This window comes from Aythya marila (genome assembly GCF_965140915.1).
Source record: "Aythya marila genome assembly, chromosome: 1".
NCBI classification, from domain to species: Eukaryota; Metazoa; Chordata; class Aves; order Anseriformes; family Anatidae; genus Aythya; species Aythya marila.
Window position 1 is genome coordinate 110,329,811 of NC_139042.1, and position 25,680 is coordinate 110,355,490.

The following is a 25,680-nucleotide window of genomic DNA, read 5'->3' on the forward strand; positions in this document are numbered from 1 at the left end:
AAGGTCAACATCACAGGTGATAAAAGAGAAGAGGAAAGTTAACACACAAAGAGCAGCTGATACGCACCCTCACCCAGCACACTTCAGAAAATGAAACCTCAAGAGGTCAAATGCAATGCCTGTGAGTCAGCAGACTTTTGGAGGAAAAATACGAGGCTAAATGTGAGGATACCACCTCTAACTTAGAAGGTCTCCAAGCTAGAGATGGTCATGAGAAGATGGTAATGGGGAGGATGTGCTCACTCTTCCCTAGGCATCCAGTCTTGGCCACTGTCAGAAGCAAGATATGAGGCTAAATGGACATTTGTGGTCACCCTTCTCTCTCTCCAGCTTCTGGAGGATTGGAGGAAGTGCCATTTTCCACTGCTTGCTTCTCAGTGGCAGCCAAACTGGTGGTTCCACTGTGCCCAGGAGTGAGAAGAAAGGCAAGAAAAAGAAACAAAGAACAAACACAGCTTTTTCAAGTAAGTCTGAAAATGAAAAGAGAGGGAACCCTTTGGGGCATGACACGGGAGAGAAAGGGCAGAGAACCAGCACAATGTTAAAGCAGCAGGAGGAAGAAAATACAGTTTTTGAGAGAAGCCCAGAGGGAAACCGCTTGTTTCTTTTCTGCTCCAGTCTCCTTGCAGAGTTGTTCCAGGGTTACACTACCTAATAAGACAACCTACATACAAATTAAGTAGCTCCTAATATTTGGGTGAAACTTGGATGTCCTGAAATTATTCAGTAACTAACACTTATAATCAGCTTACGCGGCAACAGACAGCAGATTGCTTTCACCCTGGGCATCCTCACATTTGCTGCACTGGGAAGAACAGGTATGACCCAGAGTGCCTTTTACAGCAGCACAAAAGACTCCACAGCCATGCTTCACCCCAACAGAGAGCATGCCAGACATTTTCAGGCTCCTGAACCAGTACACGTATAGGGCATAAGAACTAAAGACAACATTGCAAGTTCCAAATTACCATTGCATCAGCAGCAGCACATTGCGGTCTAAGTCTCAGAAGTCTTACACCAGCCACTGTATTAACACAAAGGAGTAATTTTAACACTGACTGAAAAGAAATGATGTCTGGTGCAAGCGCAGCAGCTGTCTAACAGCATACAATATAGAGCAGCATACAAACAGAAAGTGGGAAGTACAACACCCATTTAGAAATTGAAGGGTGTTAAAATTCATCGGGAAAACTGCAGACGTGTCCACAAACACTAGAATTAGCAGCCCACACTTTTAAACAGTGAGAAAAGATTCTCAGTAGCATCTTTTAAGCATCTTCAAGATTTTAGCTAACGTTCATCTCTCTGACCTGCCCCTCTGGCTCCCCAGTGGCATTCTGGTAACAGAGCTGTACTCAAGACACAGGGAGGGCTAACATTCCCCAGAAGTACCTTTGATTAAGCCCAGTAAATGGGATCATGAAGCACCACTGTCCAATGGGCTGAGCAAGTCCTGATCCTTTTTCAGAACATGTCCTGGAAGCCACGTGAGGTTAAGGCAAACTGTTCACCCAGCCTTAGCACCAAGGACAATATGAACTGACATATCTTCCAGGATGCAAACGCAGAACACTGACCCATACATAAGAAAACCAGAAATGTGAACTGCAGCTGTACAACACCAACCTATACCCAAGAGGTGTTCTTTTGTCACTTAGGCTGCAAGCAATCTGCCTGTTCTCACAAACATTAGCAAAAAAAGGAATAAGCAAGAAAAGCACTTGAACGCTGTGCAATATCAGGAAATTCCCCTTGCTCTCATACCTCATGATAGTGTTCAAAAGGATAGCATCACTTGAGAAAGTCAAAGTGTTGCATCTAAGCCCCAGCGGGCAAAAGAAAAGGAGTTACGCCTTCACACATCCTGTGTCTCTTTCCAAGTGTTAATGCAGCCAGACTTCTCAACCTATGGTTTGAAACAAAGGATCCTCCTCCTCCCAGCTCTGCAGCTCTGCCAGGTCTAGCATCAACAAGACAACAATTTAAAAAGACCATAACAAAGACTGGCATGTAAATACACCAAAAGTATTTCTCTTTTAATTTCTACTCTGTTCGTAATTTGTACTTTAAAGTGTCAAATACTACCTTCCACACCCTGCTCTCTTGAGTTTAAAGCATCCCAAAACGAACTGCTTTTAGCTTTCTCGCTGGCATGGCAGCCATAGATCATGTTAACAGCACTACCCTATAACAAATTTTGTTTGTTATTAGGCAGCAGCCAGAATTATTACTGTTGCAGGAAACCAGCAAAGCTCCTAGCAGGCACTCCTGCTGCTAGCGGAGAGCTGCACAGCAGCACTTAGAGAGCTCCAGTTAACCGCGCGACTTCCGCCTCACCTCACTCCCTGCCTCCCCACTAAATTTTTCAGAAATAAGAACAGGTTTTTAGAGATTAACGATCTGAAGAGCATTTCCCAGGAGCTTCAGCCAGTTAAAACACACAACATCAAATTAAGATGTTTCAGAGAATCCAGGCAGAAGAGCGCCAGCCATAATGCAATGCAAGAGCAGCCCACAAATGCTTCCACTGTTCGCAGTTTTATAGCCTAAGCCCTACCAAGAGTCCAAACGTGGGGTGCAAAGCACGCTACTAGTTCAGCTTTCGCCTTTCCTCAGACAAAACACAGATCATTTCAAGATCTTTGTCCCTTTCACAAGGCATAAGCAAGCCTCGGACAAGGGACAGCTACAAAGTCTTAACAGAAAGTACAGACCAGACGTCCAGTTCATCCCTAGGCTGAAAAGCAGCGCTCTGCTTTTATCATAAAAGGAGATCCACGTTGCTGAAGAGAATAGATGTTTAAAAAAAAAATCAGTTTAACACTTTCATAATTATGTTCCCTAGGTAGCTTTAAGGTATTTGTATTTTCTGCCTGCCCTGTTCACACTACTGTACTTTCATCTTTTAGCAGGTCAATGCAGGAAATTCACTTCCTATCTATCATCTATAGTTGCTTAGCACAATCACTAAGATCTCCCAGAATTCTCTGAGATCCTATTGAAAAAAAAATCTCTGTACTGATGAAAAGAACCATCTTCATTAATCCGCCTGGCAGATGTATTCTTCCCTTCTGATCATTATGGGAGTTTACAATTCTAATAAAGCTGTACTCACATCACATTATTCACATTACAAAATCTCTGGAAAAAAGAAAGCTCTTGGGCATGGTGCTGTAAATCATCAAAAACACTTCTTATTCCTCGCTGATAAGCTCTTTAAGAAAGGGTTTGTACATAGTTGACTGCTAGGGAAAAGTCACAGGCATGGGCAGGCAACTGATTATCACTGAAAAAAAATCATCTTGTAAGCAGAACTCAACTGAGATTATAATCAGAACCCTATTTTCTACATGGAAGACACATTTACACAGGTTTTAGCTTGAACTTGGGAGTGAAATCCACCCAAAACAGATCTATTGTAAGCCAAGGCTCTAAATCAACTGTAGAGAGCCTGAAACAATAGCGGAGGTGAAAGCTCCAACCCTGAACACCAATACTGGAAGCCAGTAACAAAAACAGCATCGTTATTGTGGGCAGTTTCATCATTTATGTATATTTGTGGAAATATGCAACTGCTGAATATTGTCGAAGTACAGGCATTACAGATACCAAAGACAGGCTAATACCATGGGTCAGGGCTGTATTTATGGGAAACTTCTTGCAGGAAAAGTTTTACTTGATGCTCTTTAATTTCTACCTGTAAAGGGGGAGAAGCACAGTACAGGCTTTCTCAGCCTAACTTCACAAGCTGCTGCTAAGGCTGGATGTCACTCAGTTAAATATTTGTCCCCATTTCCTCCTTAAATGCCAGAAATCTGAAAGGACAGAGGAAAGAAAACACTAATTGATTCCAATTAGCTTCTATCTCAACATACTAAAAATAAAAAATTAAAAACCTGAGCAAACTGAGAATTAAAATATGCTAAGCATGGGGGAAAAAATCCAGAAATGGACACCAGAGCTTCCAAATGACTAGCACCATAAATTCAAAGAGTGTTCATCCAACTATTTCATTTTTAGAGCTTACTTGGTTTTAAACTGCAGTTTTATTATTACTTGAAACTTGTGACAGCTTCCATGCAATGCATAATTCAGCATGCGTGTGGCAGAAATCATAATCAGAATTATAACTTCGAGTCACAGAGAAACTGTATAATCTAGTAGCAGTATTTATGTAACCACAGCAGTCTAAGGCAATGTTCTTTAGAAACCCTTCATTAGGCCAGCTGGTAGAGCTGGAAGGGATGGCACACCAGTCCCCGTTCTGACACGGACACAGTGAGGACCTTCCATATAATTTCACATGCACAGTTATATATTTGCCATCATCCCCCATCAACGGGCTCTGCAAAGTCCCCCGGCCTCCCGTGGCTGTCCCTGCCACAAGTATACACTCCAGTGCTTCTACCCATAGCGATCCTCCCGCAGAACAAAGTACCCAAAATGACCTGACAAAATCCTTGCTGGCATTCATGCTTCTGATGCTGCTGAGAAGACTGCTTAGGCAGAAATAATAGATTTGAATGGAGGAAAGAAAAGGCAAGCAAAAGATGACTTCATGTGCAGAAATAGATGTTCTGAAAGAGGGCAAGAGAGATTCCATTCTCCTGAAAATGCCAGCAGTACGTACCGCCAGATAAGCACAGCTCTCACTAAATGAGTTCTGTTCGAGTTTCTCAGTGGGCATTCACCGCCTTTTATCTATTCCAATACAAAGCAGGCATGCCATCTTTTCGGACAGAAAGGAGAACAACCTCTGCACAGACACGCTAGCTAGGAGATGCTCTCAGGCTCCTGCTTCAAGCTCCCACCACCCATCCAAACTACTCCGAATGTATGAACCAGCACCTCCAAAAGGTGCAACAAAGGATGCAGAACAAAAGCACAGGTAGCCATATTTGCTCCATCTTGTACATCTTTAAAGTGTCCAAAACAAGCAAGTTTAAATCAACTGAATACATTACAGACAAAGTGGAATTGGGCTATGCTCAGCACAACTTACCATACACACTGCTGCCTCTCAAAAAGTACTACAGACCTCTGTTTTTAAGTAGCATAAGGGTAAATTTAACTCTCAGGACCAAATTTTATATTAAATTACTACAAAAATGGTAGATGAAACAGCTTGTGAGGGATTTAGGGGTCTTGTTGAACAGACCAGAGCAATTATCAGGTCATTTTCTGTCATTATCTGGTGGCGTGAACCCGGGACTCCAGGAAGGTCTTAAAGATAGGGCATTAATTACCATGAGTTAAAAAAATCTCCTTGGCTATATGTACACAAAACAGTTGTCAATATATGAGCCTTTCATATTTATAACACATATAAAAACAGCCATTTACGGAGAGGTGCAGAGGGAAGCAGCGATGTTAAATAGCAATGAGAAGCACTCAGTAACTTTCAGGCCAAAGGTCTTCTCTTGCCCACTCAGACAAAAGAGGCAAGAGCAGGGCAAATGTCCCCTCAGCAGCCTCCGTGTGCAAGTGTCAGCCAACACATCTGGCTGTTTGGCATCAGAAACTGGGTACCGAGCTGGTGAGGGAGCAAATTTGCTGACTAGCGTGTCACCCAGGACCTGCCACCATTTCACTCAGGGCAGCAGACATGCATTCACCCAGAACCCCATTTTACACAGGCCCACCACAGGGCAGCCACTGGGCTAGGTTCATACCAACACACGTGAAAGCAGAAAGCTGTCCTCATGTTACCAAACTCCCCGAGACTCGTTGTCCCCCACCATTAATTCATGGCACAGAGTACTATAGTAGTTTTCTTTGTCCTCTGACAATCAACACGAGGCTTCGAGCCTAAAGTTGTCCACCACATTATCCCCGTCAACATAAGAGTCTGACACCTGAGTAAGGAGGTAGGAAGAAATAGTAACCTACAAGCAGCTTTTAACACACACAAGTCCTAAGGAGAAGGTCCAAAGGAGGTCCAGCAGGTCTCATTGCTAGACCTTCTAGAAGCCCATGTTCCCTTCTCACACTCAAGTACCTCAGCTGCTGTTTTTCCCTTTACCTGCCCTCCCATGCAAACAAGCTCAAAAGAGACCTTAAGCCATCAGACCAAGATTATAAAATAAAATTAAAAAATCATGAAGTGGTAGCAAAGCTTTTCATCACTATGCCACTCACAGAACCTGCAGCTTGGGCCACTGCCTCCTACACCTACCAAAACCTCCAGATAGGTTCCCACCCCCGTGCACAACCTGCTCTTCTTCAAAGCACACCCTGTGACTCGATTACTGATCATTTCCCTCACAAACTGCTTCTCTGAACGCATTTCAGGCCAAGTGCCAGGCACAGAAGGTCTTACGTGAGAGGCTCCCTCTGAGGAGGAAACCTCGGTCGCGGGGCTTTAATCCCAAGGACTGGCTGTTTACTTATGACAGGCACTTGACCAAAGTCCTGCTTTCGACTGCAAGCGAGATCCTACAGCAACAAGGCAACTCTGCCCCCAGATTGTCACTTGTACGAGAACAGAACTCACGCTGGACTTTGGCCAAGCACACAGATGCAAAGCAAGTTCCCACCCCAATGCACCAATACCAGAAGTGTGATGCAAGAAGAAAATACAGAAGAAAGAGAAGCCAGCAAATTACTCTGATGGCATATACTTGTTCCAGGAAAGCCTTGTACAGGGACTGGTTTCTCGTTCTAGATAGGAATCATTAATGCAAGGGAAGGACCCGCCTTACAAAGCCCGGGTATGGAAATACCTTGTCCAGGAGAGTGCCCTGCATTGGTCTGTAGGTTACCAGACTTAGCATGAAAAACAAAGTGTCTCTCTATGGCTTCAGGCAGGGAGAACAATCTCTCTAAATGCATACAAAGCAAAAACTGCCAGCTCACACCAAAAAGGTTGCAAAAATATCTTTTAAATGACCCTTAATAGCTTCTTTCCAAGTAGTTTTGGCTTATCTAGTTGATCCCTATGGGTTTACCAAGAAGACAAGTTCTGTGACAGGCACATTCCCTGTGCCCTCTGGCCATGAGTGGGAACAAGGGGACCCTCAGAAGTCCCCTTTGTCCTGCTGCTTTGGAAAGACACCCCCACCCAGTGACTCTGCTCACAGTACCACAGCCTCCCCCTCAAGCCTCCCTTTCGGACTCAAAAGGTGGGCACCAAAAATCAGTCCAGACACCACCACACACCCTGCAGCTGCACCCATCCCACTTCACTCCTTGTTTTAAGTTCTGCAGGAGCTGAAAATTAGCTATGCCATTTACCTGCCAGCGGTCAGCAGAAAACTTTGCTCAGAAAGCTAGGGTATTTCAAGATTTATTTGCAGAGCTTTGAGAAACTTGTTGACTTCTACCAAGGCTGTTTTCTGTGGATAACTGCCCCAGCAGCACCGCCCCAGGCAGCAGACACACCTTTAACTCATTCTCCCATGTTAAGCAAGCCATTCTCCCACTGCTCGTTCTCTCTGGAGCATGTCCTACTCCAGTACTCTCTCCTAGCCTTCCTTACTCCAACTCCTAACAACAGACACAGTTCTGTGTTCTATGCCAATTGAGTGCTGTTATTTACTCTCTCTCTCTTTTTTTTTTTTTTTTTTTTTTTAAATGAATGACCTAACAAACCCAGGGCTGTCAGCAGTTTGGCAGCTATTGACAGGTGCCTATCAATACAGAGCTCAGTCAATAGCTTTAATGCCCATTCAACCCTGCTTTGTGACAGAAATGCAGGACCCAGGCTTACCTTGCCACCTCCCCGCTGCAGAGGACCGCAGGGTGATTTTGCCTGCGATAAGCTGTCACGCTTTTTGTTTTCTCACTGATGAAGCCTGCTCCAGGCATTCAGGCTCTCTAAGCCAAAAGGCACAGCAGGCCTTGCCTAGAACCCAGCCATGAGATCAAAGGGAAACGAGGTTGATGCAATAGGCTTATTACTCTGCATTCATTTAGATCTCCATACGAACTGAATATAAACAAGCACACTCTACACACAACACACAGGCTCTTTACATAGGCACAAACTTCATCCACTGACAGCACCTCCCGAAACACAGGATGCCACCGGGCTTCTGAAGAACATGCCACTTCTTTTGGGAAAAGGCGGAGGCTGTAACTTCTGGGTGCATCTTATGGGCAGTGCTCTGAATGCACAAAATAGGTAGTGGCTATGGTAAAAGACAAGGGAAGACACCACCACCTTTCCCACCATCTAGCACAGAAGACCAACACCTCACCGTGTATTCCAACAGTTTCCACTAACAAGTAATTGCCTATTTTCTACCTCAGTATTACTCACTATGTTCAAGAGCAAAAAAATGCATGTACTGATTAAACATACATTACTGTGAGAAAAAATATAAAAAAAAAAAAGTACTGGAACCTAATGAATTATTCACCCATTGTGTCAATTCTGACTTTTTCTCTCAACGATTATGTTTGGTACCCTGAAAATTTAGGAAGCATCCTGTGTTAGTTCAGCATCTGTTTCATATTTAGAAGCTATTCTTTGCAAACACAGGGGTCACGCTGCTTTTAAAGCAGCTACTGCCAATTCTCTTTTGCAGGGCAGATTTAATAGCAAATTCCACTACCACAGGATTCACTGTGTAATAATGAAGGGTAGTGTGTCAATAGATGAAACCGAACACATCAATAAGAAGCTGGCAGAGGTCCCTGCGGATGCCTCTCTTGCAACAATCATTTTAATGCGTGTAGGAGAACAATGCTGTTACAGCCCGCTCAAAGATTCCCCACAGCCACATTGCATCAAAGACTGAAACACGACGCTAAATCTCTGCAGTTGGAGCTAACAGTGGAACAGGCACGGAAACAAAGTCCTTTACATTGGCAATTGTTCTTCTTAAGGCTGACAAACCTAAGCAGAGCTAGCTTTTGTCAGAAGCAGACTCTTGCTAACCATCCCGACCCCAGCAATGGTTCCACCAACCTCTTTTTAATAGATACTGATATGGCAAGAAAAGAGTGACCCAAAAAGCATGAAAGCATGCAAATCACAATCACGAAGCAAGCATTAAGCAGCATAGCTGAACCACATCTATAGGAAAGTCGGCAGAGAGGCAAGCCCAGACGGATCAAGCTTATTAAACAGGAAGAGTACTATAAGTTCTTTACTTTTTCGAGAGAAACTATAGCAGCAGCAGGAACTGGTTTACAGCCAGCATGAAGTAAAGGACAAAGGGGGACACCTGGGAAAAAGCCTGAGAGAAGAACTGAAGCCAGAGAACAGAAGTTGAAAACCACACATAAAGTTTACATTGATTTTTTTTTTTAAGGCCATATATAAGAAAGATGATATATACTGTGTCTGCCGTAAGCAGCAGGCTCTCACAAGCAGATATGATCAGTGATCCACACAGACCAGCAGCACGTTGTTCCAATACTGGCCAATTTGGCAGAAGGAGGAAAAAAAAAAGAAAAAGAAAAAAAAAAAAAAGAAAAAACCTTCACAACACATTTACAGAACTCTGAAACCGGAATAAAAAGGCAGCTTCCACTTCCCTGCCCCCAATTCCAGCTGTAATCCTCTGACACCTCAAAAAAAAAAAATGACAGAGTGCTTCCTCGAGGGACCTGAGACTAATTCCCTAACGAGCCTTTAGAAACGGATACTTTTCCAAGCCTTATAATGTGGCCAAATTTGGACATTTTTCATAAGAACAGCAAAAGCCACATTCTTGGTGCAAAGTTAACTCCAGCCAAATTTCCAGCCCTTGCTCTAAAGCACTGAGGTGCTACAAGTTCTCAGCTTAGCAGCTGCAATATTATTATTTGCTCGAGACTGAGGAGAGGGAATTGGCTAGAACATGTGGGAAAAAAAAAAAATAATAATAATAACAAAGCTGCTTCTTCCTGCCTTCCCCACTCCCAAAGTGTAATGCTTGGAAACGTTTGAGCTTTTTTGTTTGTTTGTTTGTTTTTTGGTCGGGGGGGGAAAGCCAATGTGGGGTATACACCCAACCCTAAAAATTTCAGCTTGAATGCATGAAGCCATGCAGAGTAATAAACAATTTAAGAGATGGCCCTCGTAACAAAAAGTAGCAAGCAGACGTACTACAGGCATTGCTGGCAGCCCTGTCTATCAGCAGCTGTGACAGCTTGCCTGTGAGCTCCAGTCTTTAATTAGTTCTCATTCCTGAAGTTCACAAGTCAATTAATTCCAAAAACCATCCTCAAATCCTTTTTTAAAGGAGTAAAACACTGCTCACAACTTGGTCTCTTATTTATTTACTGACTTATTCTTCCCATAGCTTGGCTAACAGTTCAGTTCCTTTACAGCATCCATGCAAATGCCATCTGGCCGTAGAGATTATCAGCAGTTCGCTATTTCAGCTTGCTTCAGCTCTTCTTCATATTTCTGCAGCGCAATTTTGCCATCGCTGCATACAAAAAAAAAAAAAAAAAAGCACCAACACATCGTTCTCAGGGCTGTTCCTTGAGACCCAGTCATATAAGGCTTTCCCTCCAATGTGCCTCACCCAACAGCATAATGAAAAGCACCTACTGCAACACTTGCACAAGTTTCGAGCAGTCCCCAGGACAATTACATCAATTCACATTTCCTAGCATTCCCATACAGCTTTATAACATTAGAAGACTCGGTCAAGATATTTAGCAGGACTAGTCCTACCTTCTAAGCTCACTCATAAGCCTAGCTGTAATGCCGTAGCTAAAGTTTGTGACCGTTTCCAGTGGTAACCCAGTTCTGAAACCTCTTCCAACTACAGAGGAAAAAAACAGGCCATCCCTTTTTTTGTCTCGGACTTTAGTTAGATGAAATCAGCTGTTTTTCAAATCTGCAAACTCTCATGTCTACAAATAAGCCAGATTCTGATAAAAAAAGAAGTATCTCAGTATTTTGAGTTAAGTTCTGTAAGTTCAAGTTAAGTTCTTGAATCCTGTTTTAGATACACGGATGATCTAGAAAGATAAGATTCACGGCTTTTGGCATCTGAAAAGCTATTTTTCAGATCATCCTATCTCAAACACAATTTTTTTGAAACTGATTATCTATTTTTATACCTTTGCCCCCTATAAAACCTAATGCATAAGATGTTTTAAACATTCATCTAATTATTTTAGAGCACTTTTCAGCAGGTATTCAAGCCTTGGAAGAAAGCTACAATTTGAGATTTTCTTAACAATCAACTTACAAAAAAAAAAAAAAAAAAAAAAAAGGACAATTGGAGAACTCGGTATCTTGAAACAAACTCATTCCTTCTTTAAGGCAAGAAATATCAACACCCAAACAAGAAAGGGAGTGACAGTCTCTCCCTTTCTTCTTTAATTCAGTTTTTGTGTACACCTTCTTTGGGTTAGGAATGAGGGTTGTGCAGGAAATGGCTTACTTGTAGAATCACAGAATGGCTTGGGTTGGAAGGGACCTTAAGGACCATCTAGTTCCTGTCCCGCTGCCATGGGCAGGGACACCTCCCACCAGCCCAGGCTGCCCAAAGCCCCATCCAGCCTGGCCTTGAGCGCCTCCAGGGATGGGGCACCCACAGCTTCTCTGGGGCAACCTGTGACAGTGCCTCTCCACCCTCAGAATAAAGAATTTCTACCTTGTATCTAATCTAAATCTACTTGTTTTCATTAAAGCCATTCCCCCTTGTCCTGTCACCACACCCCCTGACAGGGAGTCCCTCCCCAGCTTTCCTGTGGGCCACATTGAGGTAGTGGCAGGCCACTGTAAGGTCTCCCCAGAGACTTCTCTTCTCCACCCTGAACAACGCCAACTCCCTCGGCCTGAGTTATTATTCTTGGGCACAGAGTGAAACATCAGTATCCATAACAAACATTACAGGTATCTTACACATCAGGCTTTATTATTTACTACTGCAGATCTTCTAAAAAGCAGGACTGCTAGGCCTTGTAGGTAACCTCTCCAGGAAAAGTCAAAAGCAAAATGCAAAGAAAAATACCTTTTTCATGTTATAACAGACACCCTCACTTCATAATTCATCTAATGTCCTGCCTTCAAAACTCAGAGACCTTGACAGACACCGACATAACCCTTACTTTGACCCAATTGATATTAGTAATGTTTTCCTCAAGTCCTTTACAATTTAACTTTCCTAGTGAAATTCTATACATGATTAATGTAATTAATGTAATTATATTAATTAATTATATTATAAATAATTAATATAATTCTATACGTGATTAATTTCTATACATATCAGGAAGGCTTCACACCTTCAGATAAGGTGTCCATTACTCTTCCTCCTAAAACACAGGACTTCACACAAAAATGTATCAGTGAAAGGCATCTAAAAGAGACAATCGTAACATTTAGTTTCGAAAAGTATCTCACTTAGATATGCAACTTTTTCTCCATTAAGAAGACACACAGATCAGTTTTGCAGGTGTTTGAAAAGGACTGTGGCAACTAGGAAAAAAAAAAAAACAAAACACACCACCACCACATAAAACCCATCAGTTTATCAAACATGAAAGCTGAAATCTCAGATGTCCCCAAATGTTTGTTTGTATATAGAGGTGGATTTATCTACGTATATGTATTTTATTTTTTTTTTAAACCTACAATCCCCCCTAATCGAGCATGTGGCTGCATTTTTAAGTGACCCCTACTGCTTAGTTCAAATCTTGTTCGGGCAGGCTTACACTTCGATTCAGGGATTAGAGCCAAATACAACAGAGGCTACCTAAAGAGAGCAAGCTGTTGCAGTGTTGAAACGTAGCAATTGAGAAATCTGGAAAACAGGGATGAAGAAATTTCAGAAAAAGCACCTGTGCTACTGAAAAGTAGTTCTGGACCTCGAAAGATGCACAAGAGCCAGAAAGAGGTGACCAAGCTATCATCTGCTGACCTGAAGGAGCACAGGGTGCAAGGGTAAAAACACTTGCTGTACTGCTTTTCCTCTGATTTCCACGTACTCCCACAGCCTACACTCTAAGAAAATACATCAGCATGGCAAAAACACATGGGAAATGCTTCCTCCTCAGAAACAACACCTGCCTTCCAGTGCCCCACCAACCCAGCTCCAGTGTTCAGCATATGCTTTTTAACCACCGCTAAAGCTACAGCAGAGGTATGCAGGCCTCACCGCCTGCTCCCCCTCTGAGTAGTAGTGTGGGCACGAGTCCACCTCCTTCCAGCAGAAGGAGAGCAAAGGCCACCAGCGCTGAGCTTGCCAGCAGGTGAGCAGACACCAGCAGGGAAAGGAAGCAAATTCCCTGCAACACACCTTGAAAGGTGCGTGGGCGCTCGTCCATGCACCACTTCCCCGCCCTAAACCTTATGGCTCACCCATTTTCTCATGCTTTAGGTGCAAACCCAGGAAAAGATTAAAGCGTGCTTTTCCTTTAAGTTCATGATCGCAATAACTTACACTAATTGCCATAAGCTTTCTAACACAGAGCCTGAGCTAAAGCTTGATTCAAATGACTTGCTGCTGTAGCTCCTGAGGAAAAGAAAAACAAACACTACAGAATTCCAGGTGCAAGTTGTAGGAAATAACATATTTATGTGCACACAAGGCTTCTGGGGATCTGGCATGCTGGCACTGGCTACCATCACAGCAGACAGCGTGTGTCACCCAGGTCTAAGTGACAGTAAGAAAAAGGTCACCCCTGGGAAACCCAGCATCAGTGGTATTCCCTCAGGATCTAGTGAGCGCCTGCTCTCCTCCTGTCCCACAGCATGTACACAAAAATGAGCTTTTGATCAGTTACACTGAAAACCTTACCTTAAATCTCAAACAAGAACAGGAAAAAAAATAAAACCCAGAGGCTGCAAGGCTCACTCTCAGACGCTACAGTCTGAGGCCTAGTAACTGCTAGATACCTGTGGGTTTGGTTTTTTTTAAAGTGTTGTCCTAGGAAGGATGTTTTGGTTTCCAGAGTGTTTCACAGGTTGATTAGGCAGGCTGACTGCAGAATGAAATCACACATAAAAGAGGGAATGGCAGTGCAAAACTCCCTCGTGCTGCCCTCTGTCCTCAGAATCTAACCACACCAGAGGGAAGCAGACAGACTAGATCAAGCCTTTAATTCAGGATCCACCATCTCCTTACCAACACTGGCACTAACAGATAACAACAGTGGTACTGGATCCAGGAGAAAGGATGAGAAAACATTCCTATTTGTCATGGCCAGATACTTCAGCCATTTGCTGGGTTATTCCATAAAGATCTGAACGAAACAATCAAGCCTAAGTACACGCAAGGGATGAACTTTTTCATGCTTCAACTCCTTCCCTTCACCTTGGTTATACAGAAATTCATCAACACTTGCAGCACATTAATTAAAAGAAAGAAACAACAGCCCGTCTCCTCTATTAAAGAGCTCCTGGAAAACACACGTTTGCAGAAGCACACTTTTCCCACCCAGAGTGAGAGGAGCAGCACCTCCCCAACCTCTCACACAGCCTTCTCGCAACATTTGGAATAGCTCAGAGAAGCTACAAATTGTATCAGGAGACAGTCACACCGCAACACACCAGACAAGTCATTCCGAAAAGTTCAGGGTATTTTTTTCCTGCACACAAAAGCACTTTCAATTTTAACAGCACGACTGCAATTAAAAAAAAGGACAGACCATACAGACAAAACACGTTGCAAATGGTGGATCGATACCTGTGCATGCACGTTTTAAGTTATGGGAATTATTTTGTCTGGAATTAAGGAGGAAAAACAAAGAAAAACTTCCCTGTTGCACACCACCCTTAATAAATTTACTTTTTGCTGGGTGATCCCGAGCACTTCATCCGAGAGTCCTGGTTTTCTGCTTGTCCTACTAAACCACTCTCTCGAAAAAATGTTTATTCCCTCTCCGTTTCCTAACCAAAGAGGCTAAAGGTGTCCTCGGCGGTTCTCCGCTGCTTCCCCAGCCGGCACGGTGCCGACACCCGAAGAGAAACGAGGCAGCCAGCCCCGGCTGCAAGTCGGGGAAAGCAGAGCGGGCACCTCTCGCCCAGCCTGACCGCCCCGGGACCCAGCCGGGGGCGAGCCCAGATTTGGGAGGCCCGACTGCCAGCCGCGGCTGCCCGCTCTGCAGACCCGGCGAGGACGGCGCCCTGGCGGAGTTGAGACAAGGCGTCACGGGCGCTGCCGTGTCCCAAGCAGGAGCGCAGCCCAGGCGGGCGGGCAGCGTTTTGTCTGAAGGCAGGCGGTGCCGGGCGGGGCGGGGGGCACCCCGCTCCTTGCCCCCGGACCTGGGGAGCCCGGCTCCCACCTCCCCTGCCCGCCCCAACTCACCGGGACCCCAAAATGTTAAAACGATGAATTAAAAAAAAATCATAAAAAAGCCACCAACCAGCCAGCCAGCCAGCCATCGCCCACCCCGCGGGAAGGAGCCAGCGCCCAGCACCTGCGCCAGCGGGTCCCGGCCCCCCCCCCATGCCCCGGGGGGTCCCCGGGGAGCCCCCGCCCCAAAGTTTGGGGCACGGCCCCGGCGCAGGGGGTCCGTGGGCCCTGCCCTCCCCCGCTACCTGCGGCCCCCCGCGCTCACCGAGCAGCAGCAGCAGCAGCAGGAGGAGGAGGAGGAGGGGGAGGCAGGGCGCCCTGTCCCCGCGCTGCCCCATGCCGCACGCCTCCTGCTCGCCTCCCTGGCCCGGGGACCGGCGGCAGCGCTCCCCGCCGCCCGGCTCGCCGCCCGCTGCCCCGCCGAGCGCACGGAGCCGCCCGCCCGCCCCGAACCGGCCGCGCCGCGCCGCGCAGCCAACCACGGAGACAAACTTTCCCCAGCGCCCGCCCCTGCCCGCAGGTAGCGGGGGGGCGGCGGAGCGGGGACGGCCCCCGGAGCCCTGAGCGGGGCGGAGCCGGAGCCTCCCGCCCGGCCCGGCCCGGCCGCCGCCGCCCGGCCTCCGAGCACGCGGGGCCCGGCAGAGCCGCCGCCGAGCCCCGCCGCCCCCCCGGCCGCTGGGCCTGGCCCGGCCGACATGGCGCCCAGCCCGCCCCGTCCCCGCAGGCAGTGCCCGCTGCCTGCACCGCGAGAGGTGTGGGCAGGGCAGGAGGTGCCCCCTGCCCGCCCCTGCCGCAGCACCGCAGCCTTCCCGTGTTGGTTTGTCCGGGGGGGTTGAGTTCCTGATCTCCCGTGAAAGCAAAAGGCTCAGGAAACTTGGGGAGTTTCAATCTCCTTGCCATATTGTAGAATCATAGGATCAATAAGGCTGGAAAAGCCCTCCAAGGTCACCTGGTCCAGCCATCCCCTGCCACCAGCATCACCCGCTAACCCATGTCCCTAAGCACCACGTCCAGCCTCTCCTGGAACACCCCTAGGGACGGTGACTCCACCACCTCCCTGGGCAACCCGTCCGAACGCCTGACTGCTCTTTATGAGTAGAAATGTCTCCTCATTTCCAACCTGAACCTCCCCTGGCACAACTTGAGGCCATTTCCTCTAGTCCTGTCACTAGTTATATGCAAGAAGGTAGCTGTAGAGAGCAATAAGGTCTCCCCTGAGCCTCCTCCAGACCAAACAACCCCAGTGCCCTCAGCCACTCCTCACAGGACTTGTGTTCCAGGCCCTTCACCAGCTTCGTAGCCCTTCTCTGGACACACTCCAGGGCCTCAATGTCCTTCTTGTAGTGAGGGGCCCAAAGCTGAACACAGCACTCAAGGTGCAGCCTCACCAGAGCTGAGTACAGGAGGACAATCACCTTCCTGGTCTTGTTGGTTACACTACTCCTGATACAAGCCAGGATGGTTATTAGCTGCAAAATCGTCACCCTCCATGTGTGTGTCCTGCTGTTGTCTTCCCAGGCTCCCTTCAGGCCACCTGGTTTGCCGTGCTTTGGCAGAGCTAGGCCCGCATTACAGTTGCTGTGCAGGGAGCCTCCAGAGCCCGTGCATGGTTTTGAGCAGCTCCTCCAGCAGCAAATGGCTGGCGTAGGCTTTATTCCGGTGTCCCCAGGACACCTCAGCCTGGAGCACGCCTTGGGTTGGGTGAGGTTGTTTGCTCCCACCAGCAGGAAGTGCGCACTGTGTTCGCGCCTGGGAATGATTACCAGATGGGATTTGGGGTTGGACTTTGCCATTAATTCCGTAATGCTTCACAGGAGGGAGGGTGTTGCCTGATAGGAATGAGACAGGAGCCACCTGGTGAGGCTTGGTGAGAACGTTTATGCTTCAACTGCAATTACCTGAGCTCTGGTACAAGTGAGATACCTTTGCAGAGCTGCAGCTGCGAGGTGCCTGGGGGACACTTGGTCCCAGCCATGCTGAAGTTATCCTGTCTTCCAAATTGCAAGTGAGGCTGCAGCCACAAACATGACTGAGCAGCGGCTGCCCAAACAAAACAGGACTTTTTTGTGTTTACAATACCCTCTATGCCCGTTTGTTCTTGCCACCTGTTTGTGATCATTCTGTTCTACCTCCTCCTCTGGCCAGCACTCAAATACATTTTTTCTGAAATTCTTTTCCTTAACTGAAAAGCATCTCTTCTGTATACCAAAACATGTTTCTTAACGTCAAATTCAGAAAACTGATTAGCTCTCTCTGCCTTACCAGTCTACTTCTGTCATGCTGGTTAAACTACTGATCCTTCACCAAACTCTAGTCCTGAAAACATGTCCCCTTGTACCCCTTAAGCCTCGCAGCAGCAATCCTAACAGGTACATATGGATGTAGTCACGGTTGCGAAGTTCACTGCATGCACAATCCACTGGCTCTGCAGAAGCCCCACTCTGTTTGCTCTGTGCTTCATGTTTCCTGTGTTCTGCTGCTGGGTTAGGATCAGCGAGCTAGGACCTGAATTACTGAATGGTTGCAGCAGTAGCTTTCTCCAAGAGATGGTCTTGAGGATTTTCTTTGTACCCGTGGAAAGCTTTGCCTTCTGACTGTCCAATTTGGAAGGCCCCATTGCATTTACTGTAGCTGCCAGGTGCAGGTGTCTACTTCACTATGGCTTGGCACTGGAATTGTACTGGTGAAAAGAAAACATAAACGCCTATGATCCTAGAGTTGTGGTGTGTGGTATTCCCAACAAGTGGCACCTCACCCTTTTACTTCACATTTAGTAGGAACCAATTTCCTTCCCATATACACGGTCAGACTTCTAGATAGGAGGGGCCACCATAACCCCTTAATCTGACATGTGTACACAAGCCATGAATTTTTTCCCAGCAGCTGGATCAAGGCAGTTTTATTTGAAAGAAAACACATCTTGTCTTAAAGGCTCCAAGGAATGGAGAGTGCCTTGTTCCATCCGCTAATTTACTCCAACGTCTCATTACTCTTGCTGCTAGAAAATTGCTTCTTTCAAGGTTGAATTTGTCCGACTTTGACTTCGAAACATCAGAACTTGTTATGCTTTTGTCTACAAACCTGCACTCACAACCCATTTTCATGGATAAGTAACTATACACAGTGCTCCTATCACTGCTCACTGCTAAACAGAATGGATTGTTTTCACCGACGCCTCGCATTAAAGGATTCACTTCCCAGCCCCTGCAGCATCTTTCGGATTCTCCCACATTTCTACGTGCTTGTTGACATGCAGGCACCCACCCTGGATACAATATCATCGTGGTCTGTACACATGCTGCACACGGAGGAAAAACTATTTCTTTATCATTATTTGGTTTTCCCCTTCCCACATACATGAAAACAGAATTACACCATTAACTGCCTACCCTACACAAACAGCTTGTGGAGTCCATCACCCATGCTGAATCCTCAAGTCTCTTTTTGCATCTGTTTTCCAAGACAGCCATTCATTACTGATGTTCTTCCTTTCTCACGCCGTGGCCTTGCAGCAGGCTGTGTTAAACAATGTTTTGAAATGCTGTGACAATTTAAGCAGATGTTTGAGATCCCTCATTCGATTTTAAAACCATTTCTCTGAGGCTGATAAGTCACCAGCATAGATGCCAAAAAGAACAGGGCTGAAGCTGACCACTGAGTTAGTCTACCTTCTCCTTCAAAGCCTGTTTTCTTCTTTTTTTTTTTGTTGCGTGTCCTACTTTCAATGGATTGTTACATGTATGTGATTATGTCATTTTTAGCCCTTGCCAATTCCATTTTGTATAGTTCAGCTACAGGAGCCAGACTGAGTTAAAAGCTTTCTCTGAGTATAAAGTCAAGACAAATATCTTCCTCTGTTTTTGTGCTTTCTCCATGTTTATTTACGACGTGCAGGGTAAATATGTGGTCAGTTGTTTGTTTCTTAGGAAGGCATCCAGTTTGACTTTCAGCATTTGGCATTGTTGTCGTTGCGTAGATACCACATCTATTTCATTTATTGATGACACTGCAGAAATGTTTGCCTGCATTTCTTCATACCTAGATTGCTGCATAATGCATTGGCTGAAGGCACCTCTCATTCTGGGGTAACTAGATTAGCCAGCAGTCTCTCGGAGAAGGATCACCATTGAAGGGTTATATTCAACAACATGCACGCACACGTGCATAAACATGAACACACACTGATCCTCAAGAAAGCCACATGCAAACCCTCTCTACTCGCACCACTCCTCCAACACTTACTTGCCAGGCTTTGCAGTTTCCCTCTTGACAAACAAGCTGCTGCGCTCCCCACCTTGTTGCCTGAGCAGCAGAGAACAAATGTGAGCCGAGTGCCCACTGGGAGCACAGAGTGCAGCGTTCAGAAGTCCTATGCATCTTTGGCAGTGGAAGGGCCCAGCCAGGCAAGGACCCAGCACCCTGTTCAGGGGCAGGGGCTGCAGAAGCACAGCTCCCATGCAGCGCAGATCGCTGGCTGCGAACCCTAAGCACTGGAACAATATTTTGGTGCCACTGCCTGCTGTAAGTGAGGGCCCTTGCTGCTGGTGTGTGGCAGCCATAAGCTCTCCACAACAAAGAGAGGGCTAGGCAGACAGGTAAGTCCATGCTCATCTGCTCTGTCAGCAACAGGGCAGACACTAAGGGCAGGAAGGAGACCGTCAGCAGCTCCCAAACTGCCCTGGGCAAAGGGAACCACAGCGCAAAGCTGTCCTGCAGACACCTACACCTAGATGTGCCGTCTGGTGCCGTGGGTACTCATTAAAGATCCTTTTCTCAAGAGCTAGGGACATTATCCCAGTGTGCTGGCCAAAGTCTCGATTTCCTTCTGCTTTGAGGTTCGCTTTGGATTTTGGAGCGGGCACAATATTCATCCTCAGCTCCTGTTCAATCTCGCCTTGCCCTACTAACCAGCCAAGGAGCTGCCCCAGCACAGCTGTAGCTGGCATGAGCCCGACAGCCTCTAAGATGCACAGTCAGTTTGGTGAAATGCTTCCAAACGTACCTGGATATAAAATACATGCCCCCTGTCATTCCTCTCTCGGTAGCTGAACAGAAATATGGGCAACAGCAGAGAGCTCACAAAGAACTGTGAAAAACTCAGCTTACCCATTATGTATTATGCATTAAAACCTGTCTCTATTGAGCTGTCCAAGATAAAGTCCTACTGGCATTTGATCAAAAGGGCAGGAAATTACCTTGATTTGTCCTGGCTAGAGCTGGCTGCCTTCTGTAAAAAGTATTTGTGAATAAATTATTTGCAGATTGACGGAAAAAAAAAGCGGGTAATTTATTTGATGAATATTGTTCAGATGGCTATTGAGGTAACCAAGTCATGAGGAAAAAATATTGGTGAATGATTTATTTGAAAATCTAGTTGAAATTTGACAGGAGAAAATGGTCAAACAAACTGTTTGCCACTGTTATTCAAATGTTAGCAGAAGTGAAGTGCACCATGGTGCTTCAAGCCATGGTCCCAAGAAAGGTATGAAATATGAATTCAAATCTTCAAATCTGCACTCGCCTTCTCCTTATTCACCTATTAGCGAGCGCAGGATAGATTCTACGTTTGCAGCTATTTATTCTTATTTATTATGAAGACATTCTGGAAACTATCTTGCCTGATAAAATAGCAATGAAAATTGAGTACCTTTTACTTCCCTCCTGCCTCCCTTCAGCGGATCTCTAAGCACTTTACAAATTTCAATGGGTTTAATGTTACAGCTGTTCTGTGAGGCAGGAAGGCATAATGAAACCCAGAACAAGTAGGAAGCACACACTGCTAGCTACAGGTTCCTTTACATCATAAACTATCACACTTCGTGAGCATTTTTAGACTAGACTCCTTTCAGCAGGGCACATCAGTTACAGGCTGACTACATTTTTCAAATCTGGCTGTCTGACGTTTGGTTCTTAATTCTGTACTTGAGCACTCATAAACAGCTGCTTTATATTACATGCTGAGCTCTTGTTGAATTTGATGGAATTTTTCAGCATTAAACACATGAGGAGAAAACCATGTATCATGATATTTCGGTGCACGCATACAGATTTAGCAGCATGACCTTAGATGCTTGCCTGCAGAAATGTTTATGATGGTCTAGGAGGAAGATAATAACCAGGAAGCAGGCAGGTTGCAGAGACCTGTGAGTGGCTGCAGCTTGCACACCCATGTCACTGGTGCCTCACAAGCAAACCACACACAGAAGAGTAATCCAACCTGCTAGGCAATAAACGAGACATCTTTCTCCTTGATGCCTCTCTTTTACATCTCCAGTAGCAGGACTGCAGCCCCTCCCTTGATTTTTGCTCAGAATTGTGACTGCTCGGTACCCGATACGAGGAGCTGTACTTTCAGAGCAGTATATGGGTGTGAAGGGTTTGGCATTAGATGTTATGGCAGCTCCTGCCATGGCACATACAGTACAGATAAAATCAACACCCTGCTCATACTATTGGACATTTTCTTGTCAAGTTCAGTACAAAGGGGATTTGACCTCCAGTACCAAGCTGAGCATCACCAACCAAAGAATTTGTGAACAGAATCTGCCTGCCAAGGCAGTATGTGACTAAATTATCACCCAAAAACTTGCTGTCTAAACTCTGTAGAAGTGATTAATTAATAAAGAAATGATCTAAAAGATATTTTTATGTAATGATGACTGAATATCAAATTGAAGATCTGCTGATCAGCTTAAACACAAACTATAAAACCAGAATACACATTTGGTTGTTTTCTGTTGATCATTGGAGACAGTTAAAAATCTAGATTTACTCGGCATGATTTTTGTTCTCTTTCCCACTGGCATGTCTAGGAAAAATCAAAAGGAGTCAATTGTGCTTTCAGGTTTTCTCCATTTCTGTGTTGTGACTGCAAAAATCATAGGGGAGGATATTGCTCTGTTTTAAAGGAACAGCTTTCATTACAAACAGAGAAAGAAAACAATAGAAGCATTTCAGTTGGCGTTTGTTTGTTTTCATATGGATCCTCCGAGGCAAAATTGAAGTTGGGAAGGTGGGGAGAGTCTCTGCTTGTAAGGCAAGCAGGTACAATTCTCATCCTGCTCCAGATTCACTCTCTCGATGCAGTCCAGTTATGCTCCATTTTGGGAGCTTGCTTTGCTTTTTTTCCTGGGGTCAGTCTGAGCTTAGCTCTTTTTTGTGTTACTACCTGTGGGACTACTCTCTTTCCACATCAGAAACAGGCTTAAATCCTTTTCTAACCTTGCCTACAATGAGCAGGACATCCATGCAATGTGGCAAATTAAATCAGAAGCTGCAAAAGCACGTTTCTCAGGGAGGTCCCAGAGCCTCACATGTCACTACAAGGTGCATACCCCACTCTGTACTTCTTTACTTTTCTGAGGCACAGAAATTACAGAAGCAAGAAGCCAGGAGGCCTCCGCCTATGCAAGGCTGAAATGCTGCAGATAACATACACTGAGCTGTCACCTATTATCCTGAGTTGATTTTAAATAATCTATAATCCAGGGATGAGAAATGAACACCACAGGATGAGGCAAATCCTTCTCATGCAGCAAGACAGCGTTGTCACTACACCGAGCCACGAAGCAAGAAACGCTATCTTGTCAAGAGAGGACTTCTAATTTCTTGAGCAGAGTGGCTAAAAGAATCTTCCTGAGTGCACTTACATTAGCGGGAGTTAATTAGGAGATTAGGCTGGGGTTGATGATCATGACCCCTTCTGACAATCTGGGTGCACTCTGTAGGAATGAGAGCCTGGAAGCAGGGAAGAGGCACGCTATTAGCTGGCACGGTCGCTGTGCCCCAAGGAGCAGAGGACAGCCCACAGAATGACCCAGCAGGGTGCTCTGGGGGCTCTTCCCACCCTGGAGTGGGGCGGGTGGAGATGAGATGAAGAGAGCTTTGTATTAAAAAACAGGGAAAGCCAGTGAAATCCCAACGTCTGATTTTCAGGTTCATTTTTAACTCACAGTGCTGAGTGAAGTGATTAGAGATGTAAAATGCATGCAGAATAAAACCAACATAAAAGTTCAGTGACAACTGGCAAGCTGAAACTTCTGCTTTCAACAGAATTCCAGAAACAAACTTAGAAAGCTTTATGCACAAAAAGCTATAGGAGAGCAAAGCAACCTGTGTTCTTATTGTATTTCCAGTCCTTTTGGCATCTTACTATTCCAGCATCTCCTGCTCACTGCTATTTGCTGTCTTCTTCCCTCTGTTTTGGTTCCACGTTGGATGACCAGCTAACTAGGTACTGAGCCAGCAGAGGGAAAAAACAGGTCAAAAACTGCAGATGTCTCAGTGTTTGAGCCCAAGAGACATCAGATAACAAGCTGTTATAGTCCATCTGCAAATCCACTAGCTGGCTCGTTATTCATGAGTGCCTGCATAAGGCCTCGTTGATTCTAGTCTGGCTTTGTGCTCTTGACCCTGCAGTGCTTTGGGGGCATCTACAAGCACAAAAGGTTCGTTAGCGCATCCAGCACTCCTTCTGTGAGTTTCGGGTAATATTCAGGGAGGAACCTCAAGTGCCAGCTACCCCGAGAAGATGCACCTCACCACAGATGTTCAGATGAGCATCAGCTGGGGGATCCTGCGTGCTGCTGGAATGCTGCTCCATACATCCATGCCTCTGCAAATCCTGCATCCTTGAAAATGGTCCCTTGCAGAAAGTGCTCCTGCTTTGGCAACATGGGGAATGTGCATGCTGATCATGTGGTTCACCGGGACAACCAAAAAAGCTCACTTATCGCAAGGTAAACTGCAGCACAAATTCTCCTTGCCTACCCTGTGACCGAAGGGATGGCAAGCAAGGAAACACATTGAGATTCAAGTCACGATATATAAAAATCTCACTAATTTAGACCCAAGAGACTTCAGAAGAGGGCAGAATTTGGCTCTCAGTGAGAAGGCAGTGTCTGCATATAAAGTCACTGGAAAATGTCCAATAAGGCTGCATATACCGTGTCCCCCCAAATCCGCTTCCCTGGCTGGGGAGTAGCTGCTATTCACAAGCTGCATGTCTTAGAGCAGAATGAGAAGGTTCAGTAAAAGCAGCATGAATAAATGCTATTAACATGGTGTTGAAGAAACCTTCAGACCCAGCCTTTGGGCAGATGAGTGAGCACAGCCAGGCAGGGCAGGCCTGTGTGGGGGGCTCCGGCTCTTCTCTTATACCCCTGCGGAAATCATCACCCCTCTGCTTGTGGGAGAGCAGAGATCCCTGTGTCCCCTGCCAATCACATGTCCCATGGGTTTCCCCTTCGGCTTGTCACCCACCACATGGCAGAGATGATGTCTCCTGTGAGCGAGGAGCCAAGAGCGAGCAGGACATCTGCCCGTGGAGAGGTTTTTGGGTAGAAGTAGTGCACAAGGAAGCATCACAGAGTTTCCAGATCCTGTCACAGAGGATGAGGGCAGCTGGGTAGCCGTGGAGACGGAAATTGAAGGTGTGTTACGGGGATTTACATGCCATTTTTGGAAGCCCTGTTTCAGTTTAAGATGATTAGCAGTAACTGTGAAAGCCCTCAGGAAACTGCCTCATATAACTTTATAAAGGCTCCAGACGAGGCATAGCCCTCTTCTTTGAGCAGGAATTCCCTAGCCAGTGGCTGAAGAAATGTGTTGCTTTTCTCCTTGCTGAGAATAGGCAGCTGTTGTGCTTGCTAGATTAGCATCCAGGCTGCATGGGAAGATTTGATTTAAGGCAAGCCTGGCTGATGACTCTCTGCATGTAAAACTTCCAAAACAAGGGGGAGGGAGCAGCTGCAATTACAGTTTTCAACTGGGAAGTGAGAAAATAGAGATAATTTCCGTTTCTACAGCAATATGAATAATTATCAAAAAGAAAATGGTTGATTGGCAGCTAGAAGACTTGCTCCTACTGAAATGGGCCAGTAGGAGTAGCACAGATGAAATCCCTGGATGGAGGAGTTTACTTCCAAATGGTAAAACTCCTCTTCCCACTCTGATTTGCATGTTTGCTTATTGGCTTTTCATTCACCCTTACTAAGAATTTATATTTTTTTCCTCCAGAAAAGTGTTTTACAAGGTTTGCATGTGGACATCTCTTCTGTGATCCCTTGTTACCCCTGCTTACATCTCAACAGCTGCATGACTGTACATGACTGCAAGCCATTCAGGCATCAAGGCTCTAAAAAATCCTGCATCCACTTGTAGATTGTAAGCAACAATGTTCTTTCTCAAAAATATTTGAAAAACAGCCATATTGAGCAGGAACAGACTTTCCCCATCATGTTGCTTTCATACAGAGCTGGTTTTCTGGTGCCGCCTCAGACAGCCGTTCCTTCCAAAATTCCTATATCCAGCAGTCAACAAATCCATGGCTATAGCCTTCTGATGTGATAATAAAATACCAAGCCAATTCTGGAGCCAACCTCTGGCATACGAGTCTGGACTTCTTTCTCTAAGTGTTGCCAATGCTAAAAAAGAGCCTGCCACCTAAAAGAATGTGGTGCACCATGTGAGCAACACCGGCTCAGCTGAGTCG

At 45.8% G+C, this 25,680-nt stretch overlaps 1 protein-coding gene across 7 annotated transcripts in view; it reads right to left on the reverse strand.

The window, feature by feature from the left end:
• Positions 1-25,680, reverse strand: part of PTGFRN (prostaglandin F2 receptor inhibitor) — a 102,929-nt gene that overhangs the window by 50,134 nt on the left and 27,115 nt on the right. The window contains exon 1 of one of the 7 annotated variants that reach the window (XM_082766099.1): positions 15,454-15,607. The exons of the other annotated variants lie outside the window; for them this stretch is intronic. Within the exon in view, the coding sequence (XP_082622225.1) occupies positions 15,454-15,526 (73 nt within the window). The 5' untranslated portion in view covers positions 15,527-15,607. Of the gene's footprint in view, positions 1-15,453; positions 15,608-25,680 lie in introns of those variants that run through there. 7 annotated transcript variants of the gene reach the window in all.